The sequence below is a fragment of the Sorex araneus genome, chromosome 6 (assembly GCF_027595985.1).
Source record: "Sorex araneus isolate mSorAra2 chromosome 6, mSorAra2.pri, whole genome shotgun sequence".
Taxonomy (NCBI): domain Eukaryota; kingdom Metazoa; phylum Chordata; class Mammalia; order Eulipotyphla; family Soricidae; genus Sorex; species Sorex araneus.
This window is the reverse complement of record NC_073307.1, coordinates 121217050-121231182: the sequence shown is the minus strand read 5'-3', so window position 1 is coordinate 121231182 and position 14133 is coordinate 121217050. Positions and strand designations below refer to the sequence as shown.

At 38.4% G+C, this 14133-nt stretch overlaps 1 protein-coding gene across 1 annotated transcript; it reads left to right on the top strand.

Moving 5' to 3' along the window:
• The first annotated feature begins 7844 nt into the window (after positions 1–7844).
• Positions 7845–8834, top strand: LOC129405950 (mas-related G-protein coupled receptor member X1-like). The gene has a single exon (XM_055143672.1). The coding sequence runs from the start codon at positions 7845–7847 to the stop codon at positions 8832–8834; it is 990 nt and encodes a 329-aa protein (XP_054999647.1).
• Positions 8835–14133: the final 5299 nt, after the last annotated feature.

Below are 14133 nucleotides of genomic sequence, written 5' to 3'. Positions count from 1 at the left end.
TTCTCAGGAACTACCCCTTTAGAGACATTGGATAGAAACTCCTCTCATTATAAGTGATATGGCAGAAAACCTGCAATTCCTTTGGCATGGTTCCTGGATCAGGGTGTATGTTGACCTTCCTAAATCCCAACTCACTTATTCTCCATAATGTGTCTTCTTCTGTGTTAATAAGGCTGTAACACTGTAGCACTGTCATCCTGTTGTTCATTGATTTGCTCGAGCAGACACAAGTAATATCTCCATTGTGAGATTTTGTTGTTGTGGTTTTCGGCATATTAAAAATGCTACAGGGAACTTGCATAACTCTGCCATGTTGGTGGCATACTCTTGGAAGCTTGCCGGGCTCTAAGAGAGGGAAAGAGGAATAGAACCTGGGTCAGCCACGTGCAAGGCAAATGACCTACCTGTTGTGCTATCACTCCGCCCAGTTAATAAGACTATTAAAATAGTCTAAGTGAATAGTGTCATAATAGGAGATTATAATAATGAGCATTGTTATAAACCACAAGAAACATGAAGAAATTTAGGTTTCTAAGATTTTCGTCAAAAGGCAAAAAAGGCAACCACTTATCCCGACTGAAATTTGCACTCAATGACATGAAAAAATAGGACATGTGCTCTAATGGGTGGAAATATATCTGTACTTTACTTCCTCTTGTCTGTCCTCCAAGACTGCAAGACCCAAAATATATTTGATGGTTTATTAATCATATCTAGGAAAATGAGTCTTCCTTTCACTGTGGACTAGGGCAAAGAGTGTCTTCCTACCATTTTAGTCTTCTGCTTGGTAGAACAAAGTTTATATTTCCTAGTAGCAAGGGACCTGAGCCTTTGATAATTGTCCTTGGGAGCCTTTGAATAACATTCAATTCATCATTTGCTATATGGATAGATCTCATTGCAAGAAACTGAGGAGAAGGGCATATATAGAATAATCTGTATCATATAATGAAATAATGTCAGGCAATATAAATGCCCAAGACCAATAGGAACTGAGAACTGGAGTTTAGTACAAACCTGTATTAAGCTGAAGAAATAAGGGAGGAAGAAGATGAAGGGGTTGGGACAGTGGGACGATGATGGAGGGTCGTGAAACTTCTGCGCATGTGTGATGCTGGAATGTTAAAAATTGTTTTAAATGTTAAATACTTTCTCCTTATTTCTTACAAAATATATTTAACATTTGAAACTGTATAATCCAGGATATGCAAAAAATATCCCAAATCAATATATTCCTCCTGGGATCTGTAGAAGTGTTACTGGCATCTTTCTCTCCCTTTTCTTGAAGGAGGTGGCATTCCATTCTACGTGTGGATCTGTAGAGTTGGTAAAGGAAAAGTAATTGACTCATACCTTGATATTCAGAAGAGCACTATACCAATTGTATGCATGCAATTAGGTACCTACTTCTCAAACCCTTTGTGCTCCCATTTTCTTTATATCGAAATGGGGTTGTTTTGCTAGCACAGCAGGTAAGGCCTTGCACACAGCTGGTCCAGTTCGAATCCTCTATCACTCTTGGAGAGTCTGGCAAGCTATTGAGAGTATCCCGCCTGCACAGAATAGCCTGGCAAGCTACCTGTGGTGTATTCGATATGTCAAAAACAGTAACAACAAGTCTCACAGTAACAATAATGTCTCAAATGGAGACATTATTGGTGCCCACTCAAGCAAACGATGAGCAATGGGATGACAGTAATTCAGGGATACTATATAGAAAGAATAGCATTTTAATTTAATTTAATTTAATACTTAGCACTTTAATTCTTTTTACAATTGTTTTGAATGGTGTCAATTACTTAGATATGACATTTAAAAGTTAATTTTATACTTTTACATAGTTAACTTACTCACCCCACCCTCCTGCTGAATCTCAGTGTCATCACATGACCAAAAAGACTATCTACTCAGCCCTCCTGTCAGCCTCACAGAGTCACCAGTTTTGTTCTGTTAACTCAATTTGTTCTTATGAAGACCCAGAGAGAGTTTTTATCTTGAATAACACTAAACCAGCAGCTCTTCTTCACCTTGACATGCCAGCTATTCCCAGGTTGAAATTCAAATGAGGATTTGTGCTTAAATCACAAGTTACTCCAGTAAAAGGCATCTTACCAATAACCAAGCTCATGGGGCCCAGTGATAGTACACAGTAGACATTTTCTTTCCATGTGTTCAGCCTAGATTCCATCCCCGGCATCCCATATGGTCCCCTGAGCATGCCTTGGAATAATTTCTGTATACTTTACCAGAAACAACTCTAAGAATCACCAGGTATGCCACATACATAAAAAAAAACCTAAAAATCAATATCCTACCTCATTATTCAAAGAATCCTCTATAGAATTGCATACTGAAAAACTATTAATATTATCTCTCTTCTATACTTTCATAAGTAACTTATTAAAAAATAATGAAGCTGCCTCCTCTGTAAATTGAGTGAATGCTCTTTTGGCATACTAAAATATTAAAATTTCATTGATTTTTTATTTATTATGACAATAATATCCATTATTATTAGCAGGTGCCTACTACCCCAAATGGAGAGTTCTTCTATCTAGCTGTGCTTATGCAAAAGAACAAGCCAGGTTTGGTTAACCTGTCTGGCAAATTTAAGATGAAGAAGGAGAGAGAACCATGTTTCTGTAGTTTGCTTTCTATAAGAATCAGATTCTAGTTCTACAAATGTGATTGAAAAATTGGGTAATTTAGTAAGTAAACTGTCTTGTCTATAAAGAAATTTAATGTTGAACATGCTTCCACCAGTCTAGCCAGAAAAGCAGAAGCCAGAGCTTTACCAGAGGAAACCTTAGCCCAAAGGGCAGGATCAATTGCTTTCTCCCAGCCTATCAATTGGTTAAAGTACTGATAGTGGACGTATAAAATGGTTCTAAGTATTCATTCTTAGTTAATACATATAGAGACAACAGAGATTTTAACAGCTCTCAATTCTTCTTCCACCATGGGATTAATACCCCATTAGAGAACATTTCCTCTAAGCCAGGACACTATGTAGAAGAGAAAGAATGAGCATTGGAATGAGGTATCTAAAGCGAAGTTAAAAATTACTAACACCTGTACTAATGCAGTGGAATATTAGTGAAAGGAATGAACAGGGCAGTAAGAAGGAATTAGAACTGTGCTTCCTATGCTATTGATGATTGGTTCTTGTACCCTGAGCATTTGAGCATTTGTCATTTGTTTTCTGCCTCCAAGCTTTGTGCATTTCAAAGTAGCTTTCCTTAGCAAAACTGATCTGATCTTTCAAATGCATTTCTTGGGCCTCATTTAAAAGTAAGGTATCTTGAGATTTCACCCCTTGTGCAGGCAAATTCAGCGTCCCTGTGTCAGCAGGAAGCAGCTCCACAAGATGGAACTTTGACCATTTTCCCTTTAAGAATTAAAGGTGGCGACATCTCTAGGGAAGTATGACATAGGTAGATAGATTAAGGAAGCCCCCCCTTGAAAATCCCAATTGCCATGTTGTGAGTGTGAACCCCCTTTATGAAAGAACTCAGTTCCTTCTGAAATTCGTTTAGATCAACTGTCACTATTCCAATTTAGCCTTGAAAAGGAAATGTAGGTCAGAATGTAGGATCTCTCTGTTCTCCAGTCATTATTGGCCTTTACAAGTATCAAGACCTAGCTCCATGTAGGGCTTGGCACACACTGCCAGAGTGAACCCCTCATCCTCTCCTCAACTAAGGAAGGAAAATTTATGACATTTATATGTATTTACATAAATATATTTTTAATGTCCCTACTTTGGTGATCCTGCCAAATTTCACATCCATCAAAAATGTGTAAGTATGTGTCAACCCACACTGTCACCACAGCTGATGAAGAAATGTTTTGCACTCTTATTCTTCACGGGGGAAAATACAATTCTGAATAATTTTAATTTGCATTTAAGTCATTGCACACTGTGATTTTGCATAATTTCAGATTGTCCATACTTGGTTTATTTTGCAAATTATTCAAATTTACTTGAAATAATTGGCAAATTATTCGCAAATAAATTTAATTCCTAACCTGAAAAATTCTAAATTTCCTGCCATACCATAAAATACTCGATGTGAAGTAAACTGATTTCCTGGTTCAGTTGACAAATTAAAAGAAATATACATGTTCTTCAAATAAGTAATCATAGAACATGAATTTAGTTGCAAAAGTGAACCAAATTACTGCTCTGGAAATAGAATCAGTAGATTATATATAAGTTGGTATATTTCTGTAAATAATTGTAAGGAAAAATAGAAACTATATAACATTGCCATGATAACACAAAATTTAAAGAATCCACATAGAGAATGAGTCTCAGGTGAGAAAAGTGCATTTTATTCCTAATAATAAATCTTCACAGAGCCAACTCGTATTTCTTTTTGTTGCTGCTCAGGTACATGGCTGTCAGTGAGACAATCCACTAAAGACATTTGCAAGGAAGATTACCATATAGGTATGGAGATGCACAGACAGAAATAGATGTTTTATCAGATCTAATGTTGAGACACATCCCCAGAGAGATCATGACACCAAAGACATTGTGCTCTCATTTGACAGCAGGTCTCTGAACAGGAACTCACAGGAGCTCCTGCTAAACTTGATAAGCCTCCTTCTCACGAACTCCCACTTTGTCTAAGGTGTCTTCTGTGCAGCAGAGAAGGGTCCAAAACGGTGAATCTCTACAAATTCTTCCTATCAACAGGAGTCAGCTTGCCACCTATAGGAAGAATGCAAAGCAGGTCAGTTTTTCAAGCTTATTTCCAAAGCACTTCTGTGTTTTGACCTAAGGCACATCCCTGAACCTTAACCTGGAAACCACTTGACTAAGGTAAAAAAATAAAATTCAGAGGCCAGTGAGAAAATACATCAGTTAGGGTGTCTGCCTTCTTCACTGCCTACCTGTGTCGCTAAAACTCACAGCTTGGCAGAGAGAAAGTATTTCAAGTTTCTGCCCTCACAATTTTTCCACATCTTATTTCCCTGGATGCATTGAGTCATAGGAAATGGGAATCAATCTGTGACAGAGATGTTTTTCCTGGATGCATATTCTATTGGAGAATTTACAAATAGGGTTTGGTGATAAAGACAGAATATTCTATCTTCTGCACTATGCTTGTCAAATGATAGTTCTGGGACTTTCTCTGGTTGATAAATCTCTTATTCACCACATTCCATGTAACTGTTTGCTTTATTTTTTTGGTTGTCATATCTCCACATGTATAATTTCTTTCAAATGATTTATCATCTCATTTCTTACTATTGCAAAAACTCATAGACAGTACAATCTGACTTTGATTTGAAAGTATGGTGGTAAGCAAATATTTTCAATTATTTTTTGTTCGTGATTTTGATTTTTGAAGAAAGAATTACAAATGTGGTTTAAATAAACTAAAATAACTAAAACTGACCTAAGTCTTGAGAACCCAAGCTTCTCCCTTTTTCATGTATTCCACATTTTAAAAAAATTTAAAAAATAAAGAATTTCATTAAAACTCTGTGAGATTCTGTGACATGTAGCCACCAGTTATGGGAAGAAAAGAAATGCAGAATGCAAAAAAATCAGTGCCTAACCTCTGCTCTGCTCTAAGCAGGAGCCTGGTGTTGACAGGGCCCAATTGCTTGGTACCATGGAAAATCAGGCAGTCCTTTTCCCATACCCTCACTAGATATACCACAGGTAATCACCAGGTATACCATATACATTTTCTGAGGATAACTTTCAACTCTGATTCCTTCTCAGAAACTACCTCTTCAGAGAAATATAATGGAAACTACTCTCATTATAAATGATGTGGCAGAAAATGTGGAATTCCTTGGGCGTGGCTCCTGGACCAGGGCCTCTGTTGACCTACCCAGATCCAATTCATTTTTTTCTCCATCATTTATGTTCTTCTGTTTTAGTAAGGCTATTACTCTACATAGTCACATAGTCAAAGTGAATAGTGCTACATGAGGAGATTATAAAAATGAACAAATTGTAAGCCACAAGAAAATGAAGAAGGTTTGGGTTCTAATATTTTTGTCAAAAGGCAAAAAAAGACAAACTTATAACAAATGAAATTTGTGTTCAATAATATGAAAGAATAGGACATGAGTCCTAATGGATGAAAATAGGTTTGTACTTTACCTCCTATTTTCTGTCCACCAACACTGCAAGACTCAAGACATATTTGATGGTTCCATCCCCATATGGTCCTTCAAGCATGTCCAGGAGTAATTTCTGTATACTTAGCCAGGAGTAACCCCCGAGAAGCACCAGGTATACCACAAAGTTTAAAAAAGATCTAAAAATCAATATTCTGCCCCATTCTTCAAAGAATTCTCTATAGTATTGCATGCTAAAAACTACAAATATTATCTCTCTTCTATACTTTCATAAGTAACTGATTAAATAGATAATGAAGTCCCATTTAGCCCCACTGCCTCCTCTCTCCTTTGCATGAATGCCTTTTTCCACGCTATAATATTAAAATTTCATTGAGTTTTATTATATATCCTTTATTGTTATAAAGTACCTACTAGATTATCTTGTCTCTTTTTTTTTGCTTTTTGGGTGACGCCTGGCAATGCACAGGGGTTACTCCTGGCTCTGCATACAGGAATTACTCATGGCAGTGCTGGAGGACCATATAGGATGCTGGGAATCGAACCCGGGTTGGCCGCGTGCAAGGCAAACACCCTACCCACTGTGCTATTGCTCCAGCCCCCATTATCTTGTCTTTTAAGCTCACAGAAGACAGAACTAGTCCTTGTGCGTGTTTAATGAATACTCTCAGATGTAAAAACTTTCCAAGTAAGGATAAGTAAAGATACTTCTTATATATCTGTTTTTAATTTTTTCCTTTCACTTCTTTTTCATACTTTTCTTTTTTCATTATTTTTAGAGCATTACAAAGTCATTCATGATTAAATTTCTGTCATACAGTATTCCAACACCCATCATGTCACCAGGAAACTGGGACCATTTCCAACACCAATGGTCCCAGTTTCCTTCCCATCATCTTCCCCACCCTTTTATCAATTCTTCTCTCTCTCTGTCTCTCTCTCTGTCTCTCTCTCTGTCTCTCTCTCTTTCCTTTTGGGAATTGTGGTTTGCAATATTAACACTGAAAGGTTATTAAGAATATCCCTTACCTACTTTTAACCATCCAATCTTGCCAATCTTGTCCAGCATGATCATTCCCAGTTAGTATTTTCATAGTGGCCTCTTCTCTATCTTACCTACCCTCATCTTCACACACACTTGTGGTTAGTTCCAACCATCCCTCACTCATTTGTTATCTATATCCTAATGATGCTGACACATGGAGACATTGGAACACACTAATGAATATGAGTACAAGCTCGCTGTTTTCAGAGAACTGACATGGGTCTTGACAGACTTTCTATTTCAGAGTCATATTACTTCATATTCTGGAATCCTGTTTTCTGTGAGTGGGTCATTTTCAGTCACTGAGATGTCACATAGTTTTTGTCTCTGAAGAACAGAAAGCCCAGAGCAGAAGAAGGTGGCTTTAGAGTCCCACTGCCGCCCTGACATTCTGCCCAGAAAACTCCTCTCCAGACACTGTGCCATGGGACATTGCCGAGGAAACTAGTGGGAAAATTAGGACCTGGGAAAATTTCATGTATGTGAAAGGTTGTGATTCAATAGAGAAATCCCAGGCTTTTTAGAAAGATTACACTGAGTTTAATATAGCATGTCAAAGCCGTGTGGGCTGCTTAAACTCTCTAAGTTGCTTCTCTCTGGTCTCAAATACCATTAGTACCATGAGAATCCATGATAATACTGAAAATTCTTTCTCATTTGTGTTTCCAGGAACACCAGCAGAGACTATCTGAGCATGGATGTAACTGTCACACCTTGGGTGACTGAAAATACACTGCAGTATGAGAGTGACTGGGAGGACTTTGAGAGAACACGGAATATAACTTGGCTGATCTCAGGCATTGTGCAATTCATCATTTCCCTGGTGGGGCTGGCAGGAAATGCTGTGGTGATCTGGCTCCTGGCTTTCTGCATGCAGAGGAATGCTTTCTCCGTCTACATCCTCAACTTGGCAGGAGCTGATTTTGTCTGTCTATCCACCCACATGGTAGTCTCCATAATGCATTCGGTCAATTATAGCAAACTAGACACCATAGAATTTTTACAAGTTTTTTTGGTAGTATTTGTCTTTCCCTACATTGCAAGCCTGAGCATTCTCTCTGCCATTAGCACTGAGCGTTGTCTGTCTGTCCTAAGGCCCATCTGGTATCGTTTCCACCGCCCAAAACACATGTCATTTGTCATGTGTGCCCTGCTCTGGGCACTGTCCCTTCTCCTGACAGTTCTGGAAATGGAGTCCTGTGGTTTACTGCTTGGAAAATATGATTGGAAATTGCATAGAACAATTGAATTCAGCATTGCCACGTGGCTGACTTTTTCTCTTGTGCTTATGTTCGGGTCTAGCCTGGTGCTGCTGACCAGATTGCTGTTTGGCTTTCAGAAGATGAAGCTGACCAGGCTGTATGTGACTATCGGGCTCACAGTGCTGGTCTTCCTCACCTGTGGCCTGCCCTGGGGAATCAGTTATTTTTTCTTTTACTGGATGCTAAAGGATTTCAGCTTTAAAGTATTTGCAGTGACAAGTGTATTAACCACTCTCAACAGCTGTGCCAATCCCATCATTTACTTCTTTGTTGGCTTTTATAGGCACCAGCAAAGACAGCAAAGAAGGAGCCTCAAAATAATTCTGCAAAGAGCTTTGCAGGATGTTCCTGAGGAGGACGGACGCCAAGGCAGCCCTCCTCAGGAGATCCTGGAGATGTCAGGAAATATTCATGTGGCCTAACTCACTCAAAATGTAGACATAGTTTTCAGAAATTTTGCCTTTCAGATACCGCATTCTCAATTTTTACAGCTGAATATTGTAACTGAACCATAATTTGTTTTCATGGTCTATATATACATATATGCATACAGGTAAAAAGTCAATTTTTGTATAGTTTTCACGCAGAATAAATTTGCTATTAACATTAATCTTTGAGTGTTTTTGTGACATGTTTGTATTATCACATATAATTATCAGAGGTAAATCTGGATAGTTTTAGCCCATGTTTCCTTACCTGTACAGGAATATTTGAGATTGATGAGATCTGATATTTTTTGTTTTTTTCTATTGCCTTGAGTACTAATTTATAAGAATGAGTATTTTGTGAAAGAGAGTAACTGATGGATAAATAGTAAGTCCAAATCACATATAGTGCACATAGATGTATAAAACAGATATAGAAACACACTTCTCTCCAAAACGCATTGGAAATTTTTCCTAGAGTTTCACATGCAACTTCTTTCATATTAATAGAAACTAAATGAAGAGAAAAAAATATGTTCATTAAATATCAGATAAAGGTTTTATATTTTATGATTGTGTCTTTATATATTTATATGTCATACATATTAATACATGTAAAATATATATTTACACATGTATATATGTTATATGTATATACTTATACATGTTATGTATTATGCATATTGATACACATTTATATGTCTTTATCACAATCAAAATCACAAAATCCCGTTAATCATTGTTTTCTCAAGCGGGCTTAGTAACCTCTCCATTCATCCTTTCCTGAGATCTTAGAAGTCTCTCTCGACTTGGCCCTCCCAATGATGTTACATTGGAGGCTCTTTCAGGGTCAAGGGAATGAGACCCAGCTTGCTAGTGGCTTTAGCATATGAGTACACTATGGGAAGCTTGCAAGGCTGTCCCATGTGGGCAGGAAACTCAGAAGCTTGCAGGTTTTCCCAGAGGGAGAAGTAGACAACAAGATATCGCACAGCCACTTTGTGGCTGTGTGTGACTGGGACCTTGCTTTTAAGTCTCTGGATGTTGGCCATGGATGGGATTACACACGCCTGGGTTCCTCTGCCAGTGCGTGAGGCCTGTCTGACCATGTGGAAAGGGGCCTTGAGCATGGCTGTGGCTAGGTTCCAGTGGTGTTCTGCAGTCGGGAGCTCTTCTCGGGGCGGGGAGGGAAGCTGGAGCCCATCCCCTCTGATGGGCCCCGGGGAAGTCAGCCAGGCGTGCGGCCAAGAGACTCTCTGCATCACAAAAATATGTATGTCTTTATACATATTTTAAATGACCTTTTTTGCTGATTCAGTCAAAATTTACTTCTGTCAAAAATGTGACAGAATGTCTCAACCCACACTGTCACCATGGCTGACAAAGAAATGTTTTGCACTCTCTTTCTTTATTGGAAAAAAATACAATTGTGAAAAATTTAAACTAACAAGTAAGTCATTGAAATCTATGACATTGGACTGTTTCTAATTGTCCATACTTTGCATATTATTTGATTTTCTTGAAAGCATTATCATATTATTGACAACTTATATTCACTGTCATTTTCACTGTCAGCCGATTGCTCATTGATTTGCTCAAGCAGACCCCAAGAACATCTTTATTTTGAGACTTGTTGTTACTGTTTTTGGCATATTAAATACACCAGGGGTAGCTTGCCAGGCTCTGCTGTGCGGGCAAGGTACTCTCAGTAGCTTGCCGGGCTCACTTAGAGGGACGGAGGAATCAAACCTGGGTTGACCATGTGCAAAGCAAACGCCATACGCTGTGCTATTAAATTTTAGTACAACTCTTAAAAATTCTAAATGTCCTGTCTTATCCTAGAATATCATATGGGAAGAAAAATGATTCTCTAGGACCAACTGACAAATGAAAAGAAATATAAATGTTATTCAAATCAATAATCATAGAAAAAAATTTAGATGCAAGCATGAAAAAACTACTCTTTCTGGAAATGAGATCAGTAGATTTTATGAGTTGATATACTTGTGTAGCGTTTATAAGGAAAATAGAAATTTTAAGGACTTATTACCATAATAACGCAAAATTTAACAGTTAAGTGGAGTTTGAGTCTCAGATAAGCAAAGGGTTCTTTATTTCTAATCCTCACAGACTCAAATCCCATTGCTCTGTGTGCTGTCCCGGAACACTGTCAGTGAGAGAATCCACAAGAACCACGTTGCAGGGAAGTGTACCACATGGGGGGTGGAGATGCACAGGCTGAGAGAGGTTTAATCAGATCTAATGTTGAGACACATCCCTAGAGAGGTCATGACACCAAAGACATTGTGGTCTCATTGGGCAACAGGTCTTTGAAAAGGAAACCATAGATGTTCACAGGAAAATTGATAAACCTCCTTCTCACCAACTTTCACTCCTGAGAAATCTTCTTCGGGGGCAGAAAAGGGTTCAAAACTAAGGTGAAGGGGGCTGGAGCGATAGCACAGCGGGTAGGGCATTTGCCTTGCACGCGGCCGACCCGGATTCGATCCCCGGCATCCCATATGGTCCCCCAAGCACTGCCAGGAGCAATTCCTGAGTGCAGAGCCAGGAGTAACCCCTGAGCATCGCTGGGTGTGACCCAAAATGCAAAAAAAAAAAAAAAACTAAGGTGAATCTCTATAGACTCTTCCTGTCAAGAGGAGTCAGCTTCCACCTAAAGGAAGAATGCAAAGGAGATAAATTTATCGAGCTTATTTCCAAAGCCAAGTTGTGCTTTTTTCCTAAGGAGCATCCATGAACCTCAAACTGGGTGCCGCTTGAGTGCACCAAGAAAAGACAGAAATTCAGAGGCCAGTGAAATAGTCCAGCAGACAAGATGTTTGCCCTGCTCACTGCATACTCACAGATGTCAGGGAGAAAGTATTCCAAAGGACTGTCTTCACAATTTTTCCACTCTCATTTTCCTGGGTGTACCAGACTCAGAGGAAGTGGGAATCTGTCTGTGAGGCACAGAGATATTTCCTCCTGGATGCATAGTCAATGGAGAATATGCAAATGGATTTGGTGATAGAGGCAGAAGAGTCTATCTTCCTTTGCTTTTTCAGAAAAGGAAGTTTCTGGGACTTTTTCAGGGTCATGGAACTCTACTATACATCCCATCAAATTGTTTGCTTTACTTTTTTGTTGTCATAACAACATCTGTATAATTTCTTTGGAATAATATCTCAGAGGTACATCATTGTCACTATAATTTGACTTTTATTTGAAAATATAGTGGTTTTTACAATTATTTATAAATATTTACTTTTAAAATTTCGGTGTCCATAATTTTGAATTTATAAGAAAGAATCTTATCCTTGAGAGTAAAGTGCAAAACAATATCTAAGGAAAATGAATAGTATCTTTATAAACAAATCAAGCTTATGGGAAATGACTCTCTTTCCATAATTAGTTTATTAGAAAAAGTTCATCTGTCTACTAAAGCATAGAAATAATAATTGTTGAGCAAAATGTCTAAGGTAGAGGTGATCATTCAAACATAAATCACATTTATACGGCCTACAACTATGCCTGGCCCTCTAGTGGTATTTAAGCAATATGTGCTGCATTGAAGTCCGTGTCAAATGTCTTTTTTGTTTGTTTGTTTTAATTAGTGAGTCACCGTGAGGGTACAGTTACAAATTTACCCGTTTTCCTGCTTGTGTTTCCCTCATACAAGGTTCGAGAACCCATCCCTCCACCAATGTCCATTCGTCTCCCACCCTCCAATCCATGCCCCCCACCCCACCCTGCCTCTGTGGCAGGGTATTCCATTCTGTTCTCTCTCTCCTTTTCAGTGTTCTGGTATGCAATAGGGGTATTGAGTGGCCATTGTATTCAGTCTCTAGTCTACTTTCAGCATGCATCTTCCTTTCAGCTCTGGATATCCAACAACATTTTTCTTGGTGTTCCCTTCTCTATCCTGTCTGCCTTTCTCCTAGCATGTGAGGCCAGCTTCCAAACCATGGAGCCAACCTCCTGGTATTATATACTACTATTCTTGGGTGTTAGTCTCGACTCTGTTATTTTATATTCCACAGATGACTGCAATCTTTCTATGTCTGTCCCTCTCTTTCTGACTCATTTCACTCAGCATGACACTTTCCATGTTGATCCACTTATATGCAAAGTTCATGACTTCATCTTTTCTAACAGCTGCATAGTATTCCATTGTATAGATATAGCAAACTTAATTTAACCAGTCATCTGTTCTTGGGCACTCGGGTTTTTTCCAGATTCTGGCTAGTGTAAACAGTGCTGCGATGAACATATAAATGCAGATGTCATTTCCACTATACTTTTTTGTTTCTCCAGGATATATTCCCAGAAGTGGTATTGCTAGATCAAATGGAAGCTCAATTTCTAATATTTTTAGTAGAGTCCATATTGTTTTCCAAAAGGGCTGAAGTAGTCGGCATTCCCACCAGCAGTGTAGAAGGGTCTCTTTCTCCCCACATCCTTGCCATCAGCAGTTGCTTTTGTTCTTTTGGATGTGTACCAATCTCTGTGGTGTGAGGTGGTATCTCATAGTTGTTTTGATCTGCATCTCCCTGATGATTATTTATATAGTGCATTTTTTCATGTGCCTTCTGGCCATTCATATCTCTTCCTTAGAAAATTCTCTGTTCATATCTTCACCCCTTTTTCTGATAGAGTTGGATATTTTCTTCTTGTAGAATTAAACCAGTGCTTTATAAACTTTTGATATCAACCCCTTATTGGATTAGTATTGGGTGAATATCCTTTCCCATTCTGTAGATTGTCTTTGTATTTTGGTCACTATATCTTTTGCAGTGTAGAAGCTTTTTAGTTTAATGTAGTCCCATTTGTTTATCTCTGTTTCCACTTAGTTGGTCAGTTGCGTGTCATCTTTGAAGATACCATTAGCTTCAATATCGTGGAGGGATTTGCTGACCTTGTCTTCGATGTACCTTATGGATTGTGGTCTGATGTTAGGGTCTTAAATCCATTTTGATCTGATTTTCATGCACAGTGTCAGGTCGAGGTCACCATGACCAAGTGGGATTCATCCCAGGGATGCAAGGATGGTTTAACATTCAGAAATCAATCAACATAATTCATTATATCAATAAAAGTAAAGATAAAAATCATATGATTATATCAATACATGCAGAGAAAACATTTGACAAGATTTAACATCTGTTCATGATGATAATACTCACCAACATAAGTTTTGGAGGAACTTTCCTCAAGACAGTCAAAGTGATCTACCACAAACCTATGGCAAGTATTATCCTCAATGGGGAAAAGATAAGGGCCTTTCCTCTAAGATCAG